Below are 23,501 nucleotides of genomic sequence, written 5' to 3'. Positions count from 1 at the left end.
GGGCTGGTGAGAGCCCAGGAGGGAGTGTAGCTGGTCCTGAGCTGCTTGCTTATAACTACAGAAACACTGCACTGCCTGCTAATGGGATTTCCTTCCAAACGGGTACTGATGCATTTGAAAAACAGAATGACAAAGTTTGGTCTTCCATCTATCCACTATTCCCAGATGGCTGCAACAACCGAAGCCAGGCCAGACCAAAACCAAAGCCAGGAACTCCATCTGCGTCTCCTACATGGCGGGGTAGAGCTGCAAGGACTCAGCGCATCAGCAGGGAGCTGGATCACAAGTGGAGCACCTAGGACCCAAACCAGTGCTCCCATCTGGGATGCTGGTGTCACAGGCAACAGCCTAACTCACTGTGTGCCACAAGGCTAGGCCCTGACAGTCCCTTATTTATTATTTTTTTTTTTTGGAAGTAACTTGATAGATAGCAAACAGCACAATCTCAAGAAGCGCCTGACTTGAGCTTTGCAAATGTGCACGCTCATATCTTGAAACCCCTAGCAAGACGCATTTCCTTCCCACTCCAAGTGGCCAACTTCCCCACGCTGGACAGGGAGGGGCCCTGAGAAGAGGCCACCCTGGGACGGGCAAGAGTTTAGTACCAGTCAGAGTTGGGCAGACCTCCCTGAAGCCATTCTCAGCCTCTCCTCCTGAGGGACCAAACTCTGCAGGAAGCACCACAAGGCCCATGGCAGCGCGGATAAGACCCGGTTCCGCCCTGTGTCTCAGACAAGAAGGACAGGCACCCTTGTCCTATGTGTGTCTGCACGTCCACCAGTCGTCACCGTGGAGAGGAGAGCCAGCCGGTCTGGCCCCTGCCTCCTCCAAGTATGCCCACTCACCGCTGCTCCCAGCGCCCTGGGCAGGCCAGTTGGCCATCCTCAACTGCTTTCCCAGGCCACAAGCAAGGAACTGGATGGGAAGTGGGGCGGCTGGGACATGAACCTACACCCATATGGGATCCCAGTGCATACATGGCAAAGACTTTCACCACCAGGCTACTGCACCGGACCCCACATTGTTTTGTTTTTGTTTTTGCTTTTTAAGAATTTTTATTTATGTACTTGAGAGTCAAAGCTACAGAGAGAGGAGTGACAGAGGATCCACTTGTTCCATCCACTTGTTCATTCCTCAGATGGCCCCAACAGCCAGGGCTGTGACAGGCTGAAGCCAAAATCCAAAGCTTCTGCTGGGTCTCCCACGTGGATGGCAGGGCCCCAAGCATTGTCCTCGGCTGCTTTTACCGGGTACAGTAGCAGGGAGTTGAATTAGAAGCGGAGCAGCTGGGACTTCAATATCCCTGCTCTTCATCCTGAAGGCCGACAGCCACCAGCGCCCCTCACAAGGCCCCTCAGGAACCCCAGAGGCCAGAGGGAACAGCACACTTGTCAGTGGATGCAAATGATACTGGGCAAGAAAGCCTAAAGATGCCTAAAGACCCCCCAGGCCTGTGGAGGCTCAAGATCAGGATGAAAGTGGCATAGCAACTACAAATAACCTGCCTGCCCACTCCCTCTTGCACACATTCACTCATCCCTGAGTCAGTTAGAATAACTACTGCAATGCGACACTTGTGTAAATACTTGCCATCCTGCATTGTTTAGATTTGAATGAGAAGACTATAAGGTCCATGTAGCCGTGGCTGTTTTTTCTTTCCTTCACATATTTTTGACCTACAGATACGCAGCGTGGACTGCCACCGATGCCTTGGTTTTTATCTTTGACTCAATCCCAACAGTGTGTGAACTCGAGTCATCTATCATCACCTAATGCAGGGGTACCCTAGTGATGCCCGAGTTCCTGGGCTCATCACAGTCTGTGCTTTGGGGACCCACCATGTTTTGTGCTATCACTGTGGAGAAGGGACAGGTCGTACAGACCTAAGCCGTGTGTCTTTGGGTACACCGAGAGCCAGCTGCACTGTGACACTGGGGAGCACATCCTACTGCAGTGACTGTCTATGCTCCCTTCCCTCACTTTTGGGGCCACACACGTAGCGAGTGAACTTGAGGGGTTCCCAGCAAAGCCAAACACTGCCTTTCACACTCAACTGCACCCAGACGAAGGCATTCGGGGCAAGTAGAGATCCAAGTGCCAACACCAAGACCCATTCAGGGACACAGTGACAAGGGCCTATGCAGAGAGATCACACACAGTGAGCACTGCCTTAGCCCTCGTGACCATTACTGTACACACGTCAATTCAAAAAAATTCCAGGGAGGGTCTCCAAAGCACAAAACCCTCCATCAATCCCTCCACCCAAACTCCAGTGAGGGCAGAAGACAGAAGATGGGAACGATCACAGGGGCAAGGAAAGCCCTCCCTAAGATCAGAAAATCTGCTCAGCCTCACCTCAACAGTCCAAGAAGGAGAAGAAGAGGGCCTTGCACCACGACAAACCCGAGGGTCTGCCACAGTTCCACATGTATGTTTACTTCCCACCCACGTGGCTTTAGCCCTGGGGAAGCTCCTGGCTCCTGGCTCCTGGCTCCTGGCTTTAGCCCTGGTGAAGCTCCTGGCTCCTGGCTCCTGGCTTTGCCCTGGTGATGCTCCTGGCTCCTGGCTTTAGCCCTGGTGAAGCTTCTGGCTCCTGGCCCTGGTGAAGCTCCTGGCTCCTGGCTTTGGCTCTTGGCTTTGGCCTGGCCCAGACCCACCAGTGCTGTTATCTGGGAAGTGAACCAGTAAATGAAAGATTCTCTTTCTCCCTCTCACTGTGACTCTGACTTTCAAATGAATAAATATTTTCTAAAAATTAAAAACACACACCCACTTCTAGATATCCAAATGAAGTCAAGCAGAATTGTGAAGTTATCCTATACATGGATACTTATCACAGCATCATTCTTTTCCAATATATATATTTGAATATTTGTAGATTATATATATATATTTGAAAATATATATATTTGAAATATATATATATATATTTGAAAGTCAGAATGGCAGAGAGAGAGAGAAAAAAAAAAAGACAATGAGAGCCCTTCCATCACTGATTCACTCCCTAGACAGACGCAATGACCAGGCCTCGGCTAGTCAGTTCTCCATCAATAGCGTTATTCCTAACAGCCAAGAGACAGACGCCACTAAATGCCCACCAATGGCTGAGCAAAGGTTATGGGAGGGAAGCACACTGCACACTGTGATCCAAACTCAAAAAGACGAAATCCTGCCACCTGCCTCAGCCTCCCAAGCTAAATGCAAAGTTACTCCACAACTCCCCCTGCACAAGCTCTAAACTAGCCATGTTCCAGAACCTGAACAGCTGCTGCCAGGGCCATGTGGGAGCACAGCAAAGGGAGTTGCCGGCATGAACGTGCAGTCTTGGCCCCACAAGGCTGGCGACGGCCTCCAGCTGCTCCCAAGAGACCTGGCAAGGGGACTTCGCTCCCTGACACTGAGAAAGACAGAACTCAGATTCACAGCTTCTGCCACAGAGAAGAGGAATGCAAACATGAGCTCCCCTAGAGAGGGCACAGCAACCTTTGGCCTGAACTGCTTAAGAAAACATGCCCCTAGGCCCAGGGAATGGAACCTACGAAAACTCAGCTTCACAGCAGCTCCAAGACAGAGTACCCAAGACGGATGACACGGATACAAACTTTCAGGGAAAACTTTCAGGAAAATCGGGACGGCAACACGAACTACGACACGGGCCTCCTCTTGTAGGAGGAGGTGAGTAGGGAGGGGCCGGAAAGAACTGGGATGCTGGAAATATGGGGGTATGCAGGTGTGCACAGCTGTCAAAATACACACTGTAATCTGAAGATCTGTGTATCTGATGTAAATTATTCCTTGACATCAAGAAGGCAAAAATATGCATGTGACACATGAGATGCACAAAGCATGTGTCACTTGTCACGGTTCAGCAGTCATATCCCAGTGCCCTGCGAAGGCATGAGCATGTGTCAGCTTTTAAGTGGAGGTGCAACTAAGCAGTGCCAAAGCCACACTGTCCCCCTGCCATCGAGTGTTCCTACAGGTCCTGGTCTTCGGTTCTCAGAGCACCACCCCACCCCGGGACCCCCAGGGCCTTACCAACACGTGTCCATCAGCCTTGGGCTGCCTGGCCAGGCTCACACCCATCCACTCCTCATCCCGGTCTTCCCGACACGTCTTCCCACAGGATGTGCCTCGATTCTTTCCTGGAGGGAGAAGAGGAGAGTCAGGCATAGGTGGATAAAGGATGCTCACCGCTTTGCCAAGGATGACCCACTGCCCCAACGGCTGCCACAAGACATCAATCACTCTGCCACTAATGGCACCATGTGTGTTTTGGAGCAAGACTTCCTCTGAGAAGGGTGTGTACATTCTATTGCAGTTCCTCCATTTGCAAGGTTCCAGGGACAAGCAGCTCCCAGCCAGAGAACACCACAGACACCTGCCCTTTTCTGCTACAAAGAATTAACACAAATCTTTGCTTTAGAAACAATCACTAAGGGACTGGTACTGTGGCATAGTGGGCAAAGCTGCCGCCTGCAACACTAGCATCCCCTGAGGGGCTGGTGTGAATCCCAGCTGCTCCACTCTCAGTCCAGCTCCTTGAAAATGTGCCTGGAAAAACAGCAGAACACAGCCCAAGTGCTTGGCCCCTGCTACTCGTGTGGGAGGCACAATGAAGCTCCCAGCTCTCGGCTTTAACCTGGCTCAGCGCTGGCTTGGTGGCCACTTACGCAGTGGATCAATGGTAGAAGGCCTCTCTCTTTCTCTCAAACTCTAACTTCTAGACAAATAAATCTTAGGGGAAAAATTATTAGGGCCCCATTGGTATAGCACAGCATGTTAAGCCACCATCTGTGACAGTGCAGAGTTCTGGCTGATCTGCTTCTGATGCAGTTCCCTGGTAACAATGTGCTGGGAAAGCAGCAAAAGACGGCCCAAATGCCGGGTCCCTATCATCCATGTGAGTGATCTGGGTGAAGCTCCTGGCTCCTGGCTTTGCCTGGTCCAGCTCCAGGCACTGTTGCTATTTGAGGAGTGAACCAGCAAATGCAACAGCTCACTCTCCCACTCTCTCTCTCTCTCTCTCTCTCTCTCTCTCTCTCTCAATTCTGCCTTCAAATAAATAAACAGACCTATTCTTAAAATAGCCACTAAAAGATCCAGATGGGAAAGGACTCAGGAGGAAGCAAGGACTTGAAGTGACAATAGTAAAAAGCAGGCCCTGTTCACGGAGTAGCTACTATGGCCAAAGCACAGTCCCCCCTTAGCTGTCTTGGTCTTCTCGAGCCAGTCCCTGCTCAGTGGGTAATCTCAATCTTGACTTCATGGGAGGCTGCAGGACATTTTGGACATGTCTCAGCTGCACTCTGAACCTAGGCTGACTCACCAGAAGGTATTCCTCCAGACCAAAGTGAAAGCCTTCACCTGATCGTGTGGTCCCCTATTTACAATACAAAAGCTAACATTATTTTAATGGTCTTTCCCCACCGTGCAAAAAACAAGGCCCCAACACCTCCCCCTGGTTAGCCCAGATTACCTGGCCAGCCTCCTCTGCTCCTTGTCCCCTGCCCACTGCTGGCCATTCTGCCTTCCCAGTGGCACACCACTGCTTGGATGCTCCACTTCCTGGGCCTGCTGGGCTAACTACCAGGCATCTTTCCAGGCCTGTAGGGAGGTTCCCAGAGAGGCCTTTCACATCAAATACCTGGCTTCCCTCTGGCCTGCTCCCACTCAATTACCTAGCTGAATCTCTCTCTTGCCCACTAAGTGTCAAGGCCCAGGATAACAGGTTCCTAATGTGTTTATTCACAGCTACACCCCAGTGCTTCATAGCTAATGTCAGAGGGAGCATGTCAAGGATGGACAGGTGGATGGAAGGGCACACACATGAGCAGGATCGGGCCATTCGGAGAAGCAAAGGAGTGATGTATGAGGACATAGTAGCCACTGCCACTTGGACAGCACTGAGCACCCACCTCGAGCCATGTCCAGTTCAGTGCATCTCTGGTCAGGGTTGGTGTGGACTCGGCACTTGAACACAGCCCCAGGGGACTTCACAGCAGTGCTGTATTTGGAATCTGCCTTCGGTGCACCCACAAGGACCCTGCACATCAAAAGGAAAGGATTATCTGTGACAACCCAGCACAAGAGAATAGGAGGCAAGTCATTAAATCCTCACCCAACCACAGACAGGCCAGGTGAATGTTTGCCAGGAGGCACCAAGGGGTCCTCCAGGGATCCTGTTAGATCTTCTCCAAGTACATTCAAAGTTCCAAAGCTGGTTGGGAAAACATACAACACAGATTCCACTCCAGAATCCGTAAAGAACTCCTAACAAATCAGTAAGAAAAAGCCAAAACTAATAGAATAATGAGCCAAAGACTTAAATACTTTGAGAAGGAAGGTGACCAAAGGGCCAACACATCCACGAGAAGGTACTCAAGTGCATCAGTGATCTGAGAGATCCAAATGGATACCACTTCACAAGGACTCCACAACTTACAAGACTGGGAATGCCAAGCACTGCCAAGGAGGCTCATCCACTGCTCTTAGAGTATAAACTGTCAAAACCACTTTGGAAAGCTGTGCAGTGCTTTCTAATAAAGCTACACACATACATACCTACCTACCCACGGCCCAGTAATTCCATTTCTAGGAATACAGCCACCAGAAACACACAGATATTTACCAGGAAATATACACAACTGCTCACAGCTGAATCGGTAATAGCCAAAAACAAAAAGAAACCCCAAGGCCTCTCAGTGGTAGAGTAGATAAGTGGGATATAGCAATACAACGGAATTCTACAGTAACACAGAAGAATTTCATAGTAACCACACTAGAACTCCATAGCAAACAACAAATTTCTACAGTAACACTTCAGAACCCTAGAATAGCGCAATGGAACCCTATGGTAACAACAACAGAATTCTATAGCAACAAAGTAAATCTTTGCAGAAACCCTATAGAACCCTATAATAATACATCAGAATCCTTTAGTAACACACACTAGAACTCTACAATGAAGGAAATCTCAACAGTAACTCTATGCAACCCTGTAACACCACAATGGAATCCTTCAGTAACACAACAGAACTCTACAGCAACATAACAAACCTCTACAGTAAAAACACGGAACCCTGTAATAACCTAATATAATCTCAGAGTAACACAACAGAACTCTATATGGTGAACACCAGTCACCTTTAATCATACAGACAGACCTCGCAAACAGAAAACTATGCTATCTGGTCCATTCATCTAAAGTAACAGGTGTTAATGGCCAGGATGATGAGTACGGCTGGAAGAGCAGGGAGTGTAACAAGGCAGAACCAGCTTCAGAGGGCTAAGGAGAGGCCATCTTTCAACCTGAGCAGTGCTTCCCCAAATCTGCGATAATCCACTTAACTGCCTGATAAGAGCGCTTCTCTGGATATGTGCTTCACATCAATGAACACAGGAAATCTAGGCGCTAGTGTTGTGGCTTGAGCGGCCACTCACATTCTATATTGCAGCACCAGTATTTGTCACAGCTGCTCTATTTCCAATCCATCTTCCTGCTAATGCGCCTGGAAAGAATGGCAGCTGACCGACATGTGACATGCGTGAGAGACCCAGACGGAGTCTCTGGCTCCTGACCTCCACCTAGCCCAAACCTGGCTGCTGGGATGATTTAGGAAGTCAGAAAATAGAGTCAATCCCTGTGTCACTATGCCTTCCAAATAAATCAATCTCGAGAGGAAACTTAGAGGTACCAAGTATCTTCTGGTTCCCCCCTTCCCTTCTAATCATCACACTCCACCTGACGACAAGTGCAATGTGTGCATTTAGGAGAGAACAGGAAATACATAGTAGTACCACAGCACAAGCAACATCCATCCCCACGCAGAAATGGAGCCAGAGCTGGTCTTGGGACAAGGATGAAGCTCTGCCTCATGTATCTGCCCCACCCCTAACAGGTTCCTTCCCTGGCCACAGGGCAAGAGCCAGACATGCCAAGAAGGCTTTGGGCCCGAAGGGATGCGGAGCACAGGGGATGAGGAGGGAGGCGACGGCAGTAGGGTCCCTTCCAGATGCTTCAAGAACTCTCCAGCCCTACACTGTTTCTGCAAAGCCATCAAGCGAAGATCTACAGCAGAGAACACACAGCGACACTAATCAGGCAGCGTCTGTGCTGAGTCAGGAGCCAAGTAGAAAGGTCTGGTACAAGGAGACTTTAAACAAAATCCACACAGAAGTTCAAAGAGAAAAATTCCAAACCACTGCCCAATGAGCACACGGGCTGCTCCCCATCCCAAACAGCCTAGATGGGAGATGGAATTCACTCCATAAGTGAATGTGATACATTGCAAGAACAGACCATCTCCCATGGGCCCTGGAACAGGACACCTTTTCCACAATACTTGTGAGGACAAGGCATCCAGCCAAGGTTACACAGCCCCCTGGAGATGCAGAAAGCTGGCCCAGCACCAAACTCTGCACTGTAAGCCACCTACATCACTGATGTAGTCGCCCTACCCTTTTCTCTGAATGACACTGTTTCCCAACCCCCAACCCACATGTTGACTGGGCGTGGGGAGAACACACAAGGCCTCCATGTTGTACAAAAACAGTAGAACCCTGCAAATGAGACCTCAGCTGGGCAGAGACAACAACGGACACACACTGTCGCTACCAGGGATCAGAGACACCACAGTGCCAAGCACCACCACAAGAGCTGTGGAGCCTCTCAATTCTTACTGCCAGGGCCTGTGCTGGAGTGTGGCAGGGAAAGCACTGCCTCCAATGCCAGCATCCCAAAGGGGCACTGGTTTGAGTCCCTTCTGCTCTACTTTCAATCCAGATCCCCTGTTAAGGTTCCTAGCATGGCAGCAGAGGATGGCCTCAGCGCTTGGGCCCCTGTCCCCACGTGGGTGACCTGGAGGAAACTCCTGGCTTTAGTCTGGCCCAGCCTTGGCCAATAAAGGGGTAAACTAGAAGATGATTTTTCTTCCCCTCTCCTCCCCTCTGCTCCCCTCCTCCTTCCCTTCCTCCCTCCCTCCCTTTCTCTCTCACCCAGGAAAGTCAGGCCTCCTGGGAGGGCCCCTTCCCAGAGCATCCTTGGAGGGCACTGCTACAATCTGAATATGTAACCTCAAGAATCCACGTGCTGAAAATATATTCCCCAAACTCCCATGTTAATGAGATTTGCAGGTGGGGCCTTTGGGAGCTTATCAGAAAATGATGAATTCACAAGGCTGGAGCCTCCACGCTGGAGAGACCTGAGCTAGCAGTTGGCTCTGTCATGCACGTGAAACCCTCCCCATGTTGTGATGCAGCAAGGGGGCCCTGCCCAGGACCAACCAGAGACCAACACCTATGTTTGGTGAAGTCTATGTGGCATTCAATTGCAATGACACTAAGATGTCTTGGAAGGATATTCCTGGAGTATGACAGGAGCCATGCCTCCATTAGAGGACACACATACACACAGAGGCTGCCCTGCAGCCCCCCATAATGTCCTGGGCAGTTCTTTGCAGATTTGTGCTGGGCAGCTCAAACTCTCAGCCTCACCATGGTGGGCACAGCTGGAACACTGCCAAGCAGATGCAGGGCTGGCACCCACAGCCCCTTGGCAATCTCAGTGACAGACTTCCCAACAGACCACATGGCCCTACTCTCCCACAGGGGGTGGTCTGTTGGCCTTTGGCTACTCTACCCAAAAGCACAGTGGCACAGCAAAACCCCAGGGAGGAGAGAAAGCCACATTTGGAAGCCCAGATTTCGCCCCAGTTTCGCTACAAAACTGGCCACAGAGCCAGCTGTCTCCACCAAGGAGCAGGGCTAGCGGTGTGATGCCTCTCCCTGAGCTGGAGCATCTGTGGCCTTTCCCTGGGTCACCCCCAAGAACTGGGGAACCTGTGTCGCCTCCTCTGCTGGTAGACAACCCACACTTCGTGCCCACTCCACACCGTTCCCACTACAATGAATAACTGTCGCTTGAAACCAATGCATACTATACAACACACAAAGAACAAGGCAGGTTGAGAGTTCATCATGCCAAAGGGAAAGAAACAGCTACAAGAAACAGCAGGCTGCTGGTCTACCTGCCCTCAGACCAGCACGGAGACTGCATATTTCAGATGGCAACACTGCTTCAAATTCACACACACAAACACACACAAATTTTGTAGGCTGTTCAGGAAGGAAGGAACCCTGGAAAGCTTCACCTCTAGGCACTACTTCCCCCAGCCAAGAGATCAGATGGACAGGGGACAGAATTTACATCAAAACCTAAAGTGGAGGGCCTGGTGCAATGGCCTAGCAGCTAAAGTCCTTGTCTTGCACGTGCCAGAATCCCATATGAATGCTAGTTCTAATCCTGGCAGTTCCACTTCCCATCCAGCTCCCTGCTTGTGGCCCGGGAAAGCAGTCAAGGACAGCCCAATGCCTTGGGACTCTGCACCCATGTGGGAGACCTGGAAGAAGCTCCTGGCTCCTGGCTTCAGACTGGCTCAACTACAGCCATTGCAGTCACTTGGGGAGAATCATTGGATGGAAGATCTTCCTCTCTGCCTCTCCTTCTCTCTGTGTATCTGACTTTCCAATAAAAATAAATAAATCTTAAAAAAAAAAAAACTAAAGTGTAGATGAGACCCATTGGACAATCTCCTTCCAGATTCAGCCCAACCCTAATAGCCTTCTGATCCAAACTTGCAATCAGGTGAGAAGGCTCTGCTCAAGCACTGAGTAACGAAAAAGGGAGGGAGGGATATGAATGTGTGTGGACACACAGACACAGGAGTGGCTCATGGAGAATGGGCTTGTAGCTCTACTCTGCAAAACAGCATGGCTGCTTCTGCAGCTGCTGGGTACCCGGAGCTGGCAACTGGCAAGCCTCTGACAGTGGCCAGCCTACGAGCATGGCTTTTCTCAAGTGTATTCAGCTGGCTGTTAGCCAGGCAGGTGCCATGAGAAAGAGATCACCGAGTCCCAGACAAGCCCGGTGGTTTTGGCATTTTCTTCTGAGTTAGAGACAACATGGCCACTTCAAACATCCTACCAACCAAATCATCCCTGAGACTATCTAGGCAAGGTCGCGCTTCTCACCTCTGCGCACTCCATACAAAAGGACCTGGCTGTCCTCCCTGACACCCTGGCCACTAGGCTCCCATCAATAGTGCTCCCACTGCTGTGGTACAGTGCATAAAACCACAGCCTGCGGTGCCAGCATCCCAAATGGGAACTGGTTCCAGTCCCAGCTGCTCTACTGCTGAGCCAGATCCCTGCTAATGTGCCTGGGAAAGAAGCAAAGGATGCTCCAAGTCCTGAGACTGCTGCATCCACATGGGAAACCGGATGAAGCCCTAGACTCCTGGCTTCACCCTTGCCCAGTCCTGGCCATTGCAGCCATTCGTGGCATGGACCAGCAGATAGAATCAATCAATCAATCAGTCAATCTCTCTCTCTCCTCCTCTCTCCTCTCTCTCCACCTCTTCCTCTTAAATAAATAAATAAATGCCTCACTGATTCTCATCTCTGCTTCATTTTCAAGCATGCTCTTTAATCCAGAAGCACGGAGGACACCTGCAGGTTGGCATAAACGCAGCCTCAACCCCAGCCCACTAAATCAGACTGCTTTTTGCCGTGTTCCAGGACTATCACACAAACCCCTGTCCTGACAGCACAGAATCTATTCATTCAGAGCCATGCTGAACAGACTGCCCTTGTAATGCTTGACTCCTCCAACCCATCCCCAGGGAAGGATGCTGCATCACTTCTGTTGATTGACTCAGGATTATGGACTTCTCATCAAGCCACCAGCAGGCAGCAGGCACATGAAGCTTGCAGGCCATCAGGCTCGGTTCATTATGCGCAGAATCTAGTTTCCTCAGCAATCCCATGGAAGATGACCAATATTACCCCCACTTAGGGCAGCAGGTAGGCAGAAGTGGTTATGGCACTTACCCCAGCCCACAGCACATCTTAAAAGCCTCAGCTGAGCCATGCCCTGTAGTAGTGCCCTTGGTCAATGTACTTCTAAAGCCAGAAAACAGAGGAAATCCGGAGGATCCCCAGAGCCCACTGTCTGTCCCAGCGCCAGCTGCTCACACACGTGACCTTGCCTGAGGAATTCCGACTTGGAAGCTGCCCCCCAACCCAAGCACAGACTGAGGTCTGGGATATAAAGGAAGCCTTTTCGCCCCTCCCTCGGAGCTCAAGTGATCCAAGGTGTCAGTTTCAATCACCTGCCTGCTTTTCCAAAACATGGATATAGCTGGCCTGGGACATGTGGGCCCATCTGTGCGTCAGCCAAGGAAGTCATGGCCCCCAAGAGTTTGATTCCTTGCTTCAGGCAACCCCAACAGGCAGCCCCTTTGTGTATTCTACTATTAGGGGTTGAGTTCACTGCTGGAATGTGAGAGAGCTGGGGTGGAATTCAGGGTGTCTGTGTCCCAGTGCATGCACCCCACCACCACCATGACCAAATTCTGGCTGCCACAAGGGCTCTGTTCTGATGCCCACCCTTGCTGCCTTGCTGGTGCTGAATCTCTCTCTCCCAACCTGAGGACAATCTGTGAGTCAAGTCCCAGCAGAACAGGTAGCAAAGCAGGGCTGAACCACAGCTGCCTCGGTGGGGAAGACCGGGGACTGACAGCATCTCAAACGGCTCCCTCCTTCCCCCACAAATGTCACAGCAGCCATTCCACAGGGCAAAATTACAGCCCAACCGAGGACAGCAACAGGGGATGACAGCCTTGAAACCCATGAGGTTTGCTTTTGTGCATTTCCTCCAAAGCCAGGGCTTTCCCCAGGGACTCACATCTTGGTTACCCACGTTGAAGTCAACCCCTGTGTGTCTACCATGGGGGAACCCCAGGACTTGCTCCCCAACTTGGCAGAAACTAGCCAAGGCTTGCATACAGTGAGGCTGGAGCCAGGAGGGCCACCCTAGCTACACAAAGCCCTTCACTCCCAGAGGGACGAACATTTACCCCATGGAGCTGGAGACCCCGAACAGCTCAAAAACTCTCATTCTTACATTAGGAATTTAAGCAGTGGATCTTTCCTAAGGGGTTTAAAATCTCAATTATACCTGCAATGCAGGATCCTAGGTAATGAAACGTAAGAAACATGGACAGTAACAAAGGGTTCAAATTCCACCTCTGTCACAAACTGTGTGACCTCGGATAAGGTTCTTCAAATGTTCTCCAAAATCCAGGGGTGACCAGGATGCTGTCCCATCCAACAGTAGATACAAAAGTGGCCATGACCTCAACCCTGTGTGCATTCCTGCCCTCCCTCTCCAGTTCCTGTCAAGAGGTGCAGGCTTCCAGCCACAGCTCTTGATATGTGCTCATTCCGTAACTTTAGCCAATTGAATGAGACAGAAAAGACCAGAGTTTGGCTTCCGAGGCTTCAAGAGATTACAACTGCTCCTGACCTCTTGACACCCTCCCCAGCTGCCATGGGCACAGCCCAGGTGAGCTGGGATAAGCCAGCCTACACCCACCAGCTAACCCAGAAGTTGACCACATGGTGAAGCACAGCCAGGTACAAGAGAACCACTTGACTGAGTCTAACTTAAACTGCCAATCACAGGATCACACACTGACAAACGGCAGTTGGATGAAGCAACAAATTTTAGGGCTGCTTCATAGACATCTTGTGGTAACAGATCCAACATCAGATGGATCCTATACACCAACTCACCCAAAGAGGGCGTGCCTCTTCTGAACGGAACTGGGCCATCACCCATCCTAGAGCAGAGAACCACGGCCAGGGCTTCTCTGGCTACCGCATCTCCTCAACATCCCTCAAAGGAATCTCATCATGAGCCAGGTTCACCAACTTGTACTTAGGGCTCTGTTTTGAGGCTGTTGGAAACAGCCCTGAAGAGCATGCTGGGAGTCCCGCTCCTATGTCGGCTGGCTCCACTCCAGCTGTAGGACCTCAGATGAGTCTCCCAGCCTCTTAGGCCCTCCTCTTCCTCATCTCTAAAACAAACAGAATAGCAAATGCATCCAGGGCAGGGATAAAGCACAAAAGGACATGGCAGAATGGCAAAGGGGCCAGGATGTCTGCATTTCAGTCTTTCGTCTGCAAAAAAAGGAAGCAGAAAAAAGGAATGTGTGACATGCTGGACAGGGTACAAAGGTAGGGTTGGCAGGCAAGTCTGACCCTGGAACAACCAGCTCAGCCTGAAATCAGGCCCATGTGGGTTCGAATTCTAGGTCTGCCATTTCCCTGCTGGTCAACCGTGGCTTCTCCTTGTCTCTCAATAGCAGCCCCAACTGCATCACAGTTGCTGTGAGCACAGTACCCTCAGCACACAGAAAGTATTTCTAGGGCCCGGCGCGGTGGCGCAAGTGGTTAAAGGTCCTCGCCTTGCACGCCCGGGATCCCATATGGGCGCCGGTTCTAATCCCGGCAGCCCCGCTTCCCTTCCAGCTCCCTGCTTGTGGCCTGGGAAAGCAGTCGAGGGCAGCCCAAAGCTTTGGGAACCTGCACCCGCGTGGGAGACCCGGAAGAGGCTCCTGGCTTCGGATCGGCATAGTATCGGCCCGTTGCGCTCACTTGGGGAGTGAATCATCGGACGGAAGATCTTCCTCTCTGTCTCTCCTCTCTGTATATCCGCCTTTCCAATGAAAAAATAATAAAAATAAATCTTTAAAAAAAAAAAAAAGAAAGAAAGAAAGAATTTCTAGAAGGCTGGCCACAATCACCAGTCCTCCCCCTGGTATTCCCTTAGGTTGAGTACACATAGGCATGGCAGAGGTGCCATCCCCAGCAGAAGCCAAAGTCAGAGGATACAGTAGGTGGGCTCCATGTACACCAGGCAAGAGCAGAAGCACAGGCGATGCACCACGCTGGGGTCGTCAGGAAGTGAAGGGGCCTCCAGCAGCTGCCCTGGCCTGGAGCAGGGGCCTTCACAGACATTCTGTGTGGGGGCAATTGCTGAAGGAACCACGAGAACTGAGAGCACCGCATGAGCAATGAAACTCTAGCCATGGACCTCACGAAGGTCCAACTAGAAACCTGTTGTCTTCTTGTTGGCTGCTGGTGATGGTTCTCTCCTCCAAGAAAAAAATGGGGCAAGCCAGTGAGTTCTACATTCCACCCTTGAACTGGAGACCATTTGTCTAGAACCTAGGACTCCCCACAATGGGGTGACCTCTCACCTGCTCCCTGGCTCAGCAAGAGAAGAGAGGAGAAAGATGCCTGTAAGACCATGGGCTTTATAATCCAGCAGGTCGCCAATAATAGGAGCTATCCGGCTCCTTTTAGGAAACAGGCAGAGTGTCAACAGATGCATGAAAATGCTGGAAGAGACTAGAAGAGACTGTGACACCCTGGTCAATGAGCCAATGTGGGCACAACATACAGAAGAGCACACGGCAAACAGCAGGTGTCCAGCGCGCATGCGCGCGCGCGCACACACACACACACACACACACACGGCTGCCACCATCACCTCCCCAAACTCTGCAAAATTTTTGCCTACTGCCCTAACAAGCAGACATCAGGGACCATGGAGACAGGTGGTTTCAGGCCTCTGGATTTTTCCCAATCTTGGATTCACTTTCACTGCCCATGGGCCCCTTCTGGCAAAAAGGAAGGTCACCATAAAACATCTTACTCTGCATTGGTCAGCCACCGAATTCACTCAGCTATGAGGCTCAGTGGTCTCAGAGAGCTGGGGACTCCACCTCAGGCAAGCTCCTTCCCCTACCGTCACTCTCCCACAGCAAGAGACATCAGCAGGGCTGTTTCTGACCCAGTTCCACCACTCTGCAAGGCCAATGCTCCCACAAGGAGCCAGGAACAAAAGCACAGCCAGCCTCCATCACACCTGCAGGACATCACCTACCTGCCTGATGTGCGCACAATAGACTGTGCAGAGGCAGGCGGAGGGAGGGATGAGGGAACCATCAGGTGATGGGCCCCTTCAGGTCCCCCTGCTGCTGGGGCGGAGCTAGAGCCACACTCTCCCCTAGAGAGGTCCCCACCTGACCCTGGTCACAGCCACTTCTGGATGCCAGCTAAGACTTTCACCAGATTCCCAGGGCAGTCAAGAGCGTTCCCACCTGACCCTGCTTCTTCCCCTATTGGTGTTACTACACCATTTGTAACTACTCCGGGTCTGTCTCGGCAAGTCCCAGGATGTGTGTCCTTGTCTCTCAGGCTGCAGTGAACCTGAACACGCATATACACCACGGTTTCCACACCAGCCATCTGGAAACCATGCACCCAGGTTGTCACCAAGCTCCAACTAAAGAACATCACCCCCGTGAAAGCATCCAACCGTGGTACACACCAAACAGATTCCATCACGTGCAATTCATGTTGATTGTTAACAGTTACACCCACATCCCTTGAAAGTAAATGCTTTCTGAGAACACAGGGATTGCTTTTAATAAATGTAACAGACACGTTCTGCTGGGACAAATCAGGACACAAGTTATCAGAAGGAGACAGCTTCCTGTAGAGCAGCTTATCACCAGGGAGTAGAGCTGGCCAAGGGCTGGCCCTTCACACTCCCACACTCAAGGCTCAGGAGCGTCTATCTCCTGGCCCTGGAAGGTTCTCCTTAGACTTCAGCACCAGCTCGGAAAACAGCACCACACCAGAAGCCACCCCCACGCCCCCAAGAAGTCCCAAGAAGACGCCTCTGGGTTCGCTTAGGCTTGGAACTCCTGTGTGTACTACCCCCACCCAAACAGCCCAAGATGTTGTGGAATGAACAGGGAGCAAGCTCTGCCAATCCTATATCCAAAACCCAGGCACGAAAGCAGAGCTGCCCCCACTGCCTTCCCTACAACCTGGCACCAAGCTCCCCACCAGAGCCATGACAAAAAGGCAGGACCGCCACCACCTTCCCTGGAAGCTTTCCTGGCAGGGCTGGGGGGTGGGAGGAGGGCAGCAGGCCCCTCCTAACATACCATTTTCCCTTGCCAGGAATCTCTCCTGGCCACGTGGGGACAAGCCTTCCAGATGGCAGCCCAAGTCTTGTACCTGTCTCGCATCAGACTCGCACTGCCATCAGTAAGGAGACACATGACCTTTCCGTATCCCTGCCCCTCAGCTCAGCACACAGACGGGCACCCTCTAGGGTCTTGCGGGCAAAACAGAAAGCAGCCCCTTGGGTGGTCCAGGTATTCTCATCAGATCAAACCACTCCTGTTCTCTGATGGATACCCCAACAGCTCTCTCCATATAGCTTGATCCAACAGCTACTGCCACAGGCAGCTGCTGAGCGCTGGCCAGGGAGACTCGGGGGACTGAAGTCTCCACTTGTTTAGCATTTTCATTGAGACAGCAACACATCTGGCTTGGTGGCAAAGACCTTGCACTGTCCAGCACTGTCTCCCTGGTTCTTTTCCATCTTCAGCCTTAATGCCCCGGTTTCCTTGGCCCTGAATCATGAATCGCCTCCTATGCCTCAGTGAAGGATGCTCGGACAATCTCAACAAAGCAAACAGCCAAGTGCATCTTTCCGGTTCCGAGAACCTGGGGCCCAGCATCCTGCCACATCCCCAGAGAGGGGGGGCAGGAAGCATGTCACCAGAAAGGAAGCCAGTGCACCCCGCCACTGTGGGACTCCGGAACACCAGGGGTATGGGCTGCGGGACTGGGTTGTGAGGAGGGAAGCAGAAGTGGGGGATGCAAGCTGGGCTGCACTTATTTCTAACACAGGAAGCTACAGTCAGGGGCCCTGAAGCTGAGGAACTGGTCCATGTCTCCGAGAAGAGCACAGAAATGGGCTTTGTCCACAGTCCCTGGCACTCCTGTTGCTGTTCAAATGATGCCAAGGACTCAAGGATGGGAGGCACAGGAGAGGAAGCTGGCTCTGGGCACACAGACACCCTCTGGGCGTCATTAGAAAAAAAAATACAAAAGGAAACCGAGTCACTTGTGTGTTTGCATACAAACTGACACAAACATTGCTGGAGACAGAGCCCCCCCAGACGCTCTGCTGCATTGAGCCTGTTCACAGCATGCAGGTGGGCACACACAGGACCCACAGCTCTGCCACCTGGCATCTGGGCTCCCCATTCTCTGCACATCCCTTCATCACCTGGAAAACAGGTGGTCAGAGGAAGCAGATGTCTTCAGTCACAAATTATCATGTGAAGAAACTGCAAGAATTCCTCCAAGAAGGACACAGGCGCAGCTGTTGGGCTCTATGGTTGAGACACCCCTAAGAAAAGCCCCCTTTCCACAGCAGAGGACCTGGGTTGGAGCTGAAGTTCCAGCTTGAGGGAGGTAGCAGGGGACAGCTCCCATGGATGGGTCCCTGATGCGCCCCCCCCCAAACAGGATGGCATTCCAGACCTCCTGCTTCAGCCTAGCCCAGACCCAGCTGTCGTGGCATTTGAGAAATAAATAAATAAATTGCACACACGCTCTCTCTCTCTCCTTCTGATAAATGTAATGAGTAAACAATTTTAAAAAGATGCAAGGTTTAACAACTGGCCTGACTAGTCTCTCAAAACGTCACCACACCCCAGTCCCTTTCGCGGTCTGTTCCACTGCCCCTCCTTGCCCACTCAGACTTCCACCCTCTAGGGTAACCCCCGTGGAAATGCCCACGTTCTTCTGTTGCGTTACGGCAAGCCTTCACTACACTCCTGCCAAGTCTCGTGCCTGAAGAGAGGACGCAGATCCCCGAAGCAAATCTTGCGCTCCGCTGGCACTGGCCGAATACAACAGGGCACGTCTTTCAACTCCATGCTCTCTGACCCAACAACTCTAAACTCGGAGATTTATTTTAAGGAAATAATCAAGGATGTCCGCCAGGACTTAGCTGTGAGGATGTTTATCCATGCTGTTCCTTATCATGATCAGTAAGTGCGGAAAACCTGCGTGAATCTCAAGTGAAGCTGGAAGACCAGGCTCAGGGACTGGCACCATGGCTCAACACGCTAATCCTCTACCCTGTGCTGCTGGTATCCTATGTGGGCACCGGTTCGTGTCCCTGCTGGTTCAGTTCTGATCCAGCTCTCTGCTTATGGTCTGAGAAAGCAGCAGAGGAGTGGCCCAAGTTCTTGGCATCCTGCACTCAGATGGGAGATCCAGAGCAAGGCACCTAGCTTCAGACCAGCTCAGCTCTGGCCATTGTGGTCATTTGAGAATTGAACCTATAAATGGAAGATCTTCTCTGTCTTTCTTAATCTCTATAAATTCAAAAAATAGACAAATCTTTCAAAGATTTTGGGCTCGAAGACTGACTAGGAAGAAACCAACAATTGGGGCCAGTACCATGGCATAACAAGCACCTCTGTGATACCAGCATCCCACGAGGACACCAGTTTGAGTTCTGGCTGTTTCATTTCTGCTGCAGCTCCCTGCCTAGGTAAATGGGAAGACAGCAGAAGATGGTCCAAGCCCTTGGGTCCCTGCACCCACTTGAGACACCAGAAAAAGGCTCCAGGCTCCTGGCTTTTGATCAGCCCCAACACCAGCACTGTGGCCATTTGGGGAGTGAACCAGTGAATGGAAGATATAGATCTCCAAATCTACCTTAATAAAATCTTTGTTTTTAAAAAGGGAGAAAAGGCACCCGTCTTTGAGCCAATTAAGCAACTCCAGTGCTAAACATGAAGGTGGAGGTCCACATGGTCTGAATCTTATACATGCACGGCAACTGCTTTAAGAAAACCAATGCAACAGCACAAGCCAAGGTCTTGGTAGGGATCTGCACAGGAGAAAAGGATTCAGCCTTATCAAGTGCTGGAGGTCTGCAGGGAGATGCGAGCAGCAGCCTCCGGAGCAGAACAAGAGGGGACACTTTGGGACCAGCATCTCACACCCTGGAAACACTCAGGCAGAGACTGCCTGGACCAGCTCAACTTGCCCATGGCCCCCACGCGTGCTTCCCAACCCTGGGTGCCAAGCTGAAGGCGGTCTGCCTTTGCCTGCCCTTGGCGGATCTATCCACAGCACACAGCTCTTCCTCATCCACTTTTCAAAAACAAAGCAGGCAGAACACCTGCCTTGGTCAGCCTCACTCCCGGCTGAGGGGTGGGCGATGCTCTGACCTGTCATCCGTGCAAACCCAGGAGGCGAGGCATGGGTGCTTTCCCTCTAGCCATCAAAAATCTCCACCCGAAGGCTATGGGTGCCTGGGACCTGCCTCTCTGCAGCAGCTCCCCTTCCCCATGTTGGGTGTCAAGTTCCCCCAGCCTGGGAGACCAGCACAGTACAGTCTGGGGGAACCTAAGACAGGGGTCCCGCTGATTTTGTTTCATGGAGGGAGGGCAGAGAGTGGCAAGGGCAGGAAGAGATGGTCTGGACTTAAACTCAGCAACTTCAGGAACAGACAGGGGCTTGCACAAGGACTGTGCAACCCAGTACTCTTGGAGGCAGCTTTATCCTAAGCAGCAGGATCGCTAACACTCCCAACCTCCCGAAACGCTGGAGGACTCAGATACACAAACCTCCCCTTTCCATCTGCCTCTGTTCCATTCACAGCCAAGGACTCTCCACACAAACCATGGCACCATCTCTCAGCCTGGCACCCCAACGATGATCATGCCACAGTCTCCAGTTCAGTGTCACCAGGGACTGACAGGGACATGTCCCTGAATGTGAGAGAACATCCACATCCTAACTTCTCTCTTACAAGACCGTGTCTTTCCCTCCAGATTGAGGTTGGGTATGGCGGTCCACCCCTCCTCAAGTCTCTGGGGTGGAGGAGGGCAAAAAGACTCCCTGACCTTTGCAGAATCAGGTCCCTCTCTAAATTTCTGGCACCTGGGGCGTGCAGATCTGATGGCCAAGGTGAGATAAAGACAGGGTAGCCCCGGAGGCAGGGCGGTCCTTCGGGGCATCCCAGGGTCTCTGGATTCCGCTAGGAAGGCAGACCTTGTGGGGAGCCTTCACATCCAGCCCTGGAGCTGCGCTCTCCGACCCCAGCGCGCACACAGCTTCCCTCAAGCCGGCAGGGATGTGCCGCCGGGCCGCTCACCCGGCCAGCCCCGGCGCGCCCCGAGAAGGCAGGCGGCCCAGCGGGGGGGACTGGGAGAACTCTGCCGACCAGAACGAAGCTGAGTCCCGCCCGGCGAGCCAGGATACCGCCCGACGACCTCCCTCTGGGCCTGGACCCCGAGGAGGTGTCCCGGCTCCGCGGAAGCCGGCGGGGCGTCAACGGGGCCCGGAGAGCCGGCGGCCGAGCCGCGCGCCGCCAAGACATTTAAATCGTCCCCTCGGGACGGCGGCGCGGAAGAGGCCGGAAAGGCGGCGGCGGCAGCGCGCTGGGGGCGCTGGGGGACACTCACCAGCGCGTGTTGTCGTGGAAGTGCTCCAGCACCGCGTAACCGAAGAACGAGCCGGCGGGGCCCTGGAAGTGCACGGGACGCTGCGGGTCCAGGTTGTAGGCGTCCGCAGGGCTGCCCGCGGCCAGCAGCGCCAGCAGCAGCGCAGGGAACCCCCAGGCGCCCCTCCGCGCCGCCGGGCCGCCCATCCCCGGCCGAGCCGCCGCCTCCGCCGCCTCCTCCTCCGCCCCGCGAGCAGGGCGCCGAGCGCGCGCGGGCCGCCGACGGCCGGAGGCTCCCCCGGGAGGGAGCTCACTGCTCGGAGGCGTGGACGCGCTGAGGGCGCCGGGGGCGGCAACGAGGACCGGACGGCACGGGGGAGCCTGAGCGCTCAGCGCCCGGGAAGCTCGCAGCACGGGCGGCGTCCTGGGACCCACGGAGCAGTCTGCGCGGCTCGGAGCCAGAGCGGTCCCGGGCCGGGCGGCGCTGGACTGAGGAGAGAGGCGCGTCCGCGGGGTGGGCGGCCCGGCTGGCCCCGGCTGGACGGTGCGGCAGCGCCCCCTAAGGACGACCGCGCGCTCCCCGGCGCAGCGCCCGGACACCGGGCTGGACCCGCTGGGGCGCTGTGGGGACGGGGATGGAGCTTGCATGGCAGGAGTGACCTAGTCCCCTGGGAACTTAGGATGGCAGAAATGACCCAGTCCCCTCCGCCCGCCCTCAGCACCTCACGGCCTCACAGGCCCCCACCTGGGTGCGGGATGGGGTGACATTCCGCACTCCGCGGCAAGTACTCTTGCTAGTGACATAGTACTACTCCTGGGATTACTAATTCAAGGGCTTCCCTGAGTGTGGTCTTACACTCACCTGGGCCCTGGCCAGAAACGCAGTCCTGGAGTTCCGCGTGCGTGCCAGGCTTGGCGCGCGCGCGCGAGCGTGTGTGTGTGTTTGCTTGTGGTAAATTACAGAGCACAAAGTTTACCTTCTGAACTACTCCTCTTCCAAAGTTTGGGCCCGTTTAGCCACTACTCCTTACCACCCTGGCAATCTTCCTCAGTGTCCGTGAATCATTTCCTCCAGTGGAAGGCTGTGGGCTGGAGCTGTGGCCCTAGTGGGTTAAGCCTGGCCAGGCAGCATCCCACACAGAAACACCTGTTCTAGTTCCCCCCCCCCCCCCCCGCCCCATCCAGCTTCCTTTAGGTGCAACTGGGAAAGCAGGGAAAGATGGCCCAGGTACTTGGGCCCCAGCACCCACATGGGAGACGCGGAGGAAGCTCCTGGTTTCAGGCTGGCCCAGGCCTGGCTCTGTGACCATCCTGAGAGGGAATAAGTAGATCAAAGATCTCTCTCTCTCTTCTCTCTCCCCCTCCTTCGTTACATTACCTTCCAAATAGTTAAACCTTTTTTGGAAACCAAAAGATTGCCAGTATTGCAAAATTGGACCACACCACTGTGGTTTCCCTTCTTGTACTCTGTTCTTTCCACTTTCTGATTCCACAACACAGTTTGGATGATGGTTAGAAACCTCCTTCTGGCCCAGTTGGTCTCTGGGTTGGAATCTCGGCTCCTTGGCAGGCTGTAAGCAAGAGGCCCCATCTGCACATCCATCCATCTCCTCCCTTCCCCAAACCCTACAGTGTGACTGGCCACAAAGAGCGTACAGATGGCCTGCCAACACTGCCTGGCCCTTCTCTGATCTGCAGAATCCCATCCACTCTCACCTTCCAGCCTCATTCCTGAGCTGCCACGGCCCTGGTTGAAATCCCCAGGTGAGACTCGGGCACAGGGGTGCCCCCGTGAGCTTGGTATCCCCTAGAGTCCACAGAGGAGAGGGGCAGGCACCAAATGATGAATGAAAGGCTTGAAGAAAGTTAGTAGGAAGATGCAGCACCTGTGGGGGAGGGGATTCTGACAAGGACCATTAGCCTCCCCTGGCTTGTGGATGTGTTCAGGTGGGAAGCGATTCATTTGCATTCTGGGACACAGGTGGGGGAGATCACCAGGTGTGCCCAGTAGCCACAAGTACACTTCCCATTCCCTATACGAACAAGCCCAGGACACTAGGAGCATCACTGTGCCTTGCTTTCAAAATCAATAGCAAATGCTTGTGATTCCCCTAGGGCCTTTTGGCTGCCGGAATGCTCAAGGAACCACAGCTAGAACCTGAAATAGCAGCACCTGTTGTTTGGGGCCGGAGAGGCTTGGGGTGGGGGCTTGGAGGTGGGTGGGGTGAAAGGGAAAGAGACTCAGCCGCCCTTGACTTTGGTCCTGCTCTCTTCGCCCTCTTGCCTGAACGGCGGAGTCAGGGGTGGAGATGCGGCTGCG

At 53.0% G+C, this 23,501-nt stretch overlaps 1 protein-coding gene across 1 annotated transcript in view; it reads right to left on the bottom strand.

Annotated features, from left to right (window-relative positions):
- ITGA9 (integrin subunit alpha 9) overlaps positions 1–21,626 on the bottom strand; it is a 240,981-nt gene extending 219,355 nt beyond the window's left edge. Inside the window, exons 1-3 of the mRNA XM_040964761.1 lie at positions 21,204–21,626; positions 5,919–6,046; positions 4,039–4,145 (exon numbers count right to left, since the gene is read on the bottom strand). Of these exons, the coding sequence (XP_040820695.1) occupies positions 4,039–4,145; positions 5,919–6,046; positions 21,204–21,388 (420 nt within the window). The 5' untranslated portion in view covers positions 21,389–21,626. The remainder of the gene's footprint in view (positions 1–4,038; positions 4,146–5,918; positions 6,047–21,203) is intronic.
- Positions 21,627–23,501: the final 1,875 nt, after the last annotated feature.

Source organism: Ochotona curzoniae, unplaced genomic scaffold (assembly GCF_017591425.1).
Source record: "Ochotona curzoniae isolate NIBS_2020 unplaced genomic scaffold, NIBS_Ocur_1.0 contig_1302, whole genome shotgun sequence".
In the NCBI taxonomy this organism is placed as follows: Eukaryota; Metazoa; Chordata; class Mammalia; order Lagomorpha; family Ochotonidae; genus Ochotona; species Ochotona curzoniae.
The sequence above is the reverse complement of the archived record's forward strand: the minus strand, read 5'-3'. Positions and strand labels throughout refer to the sequence as shown.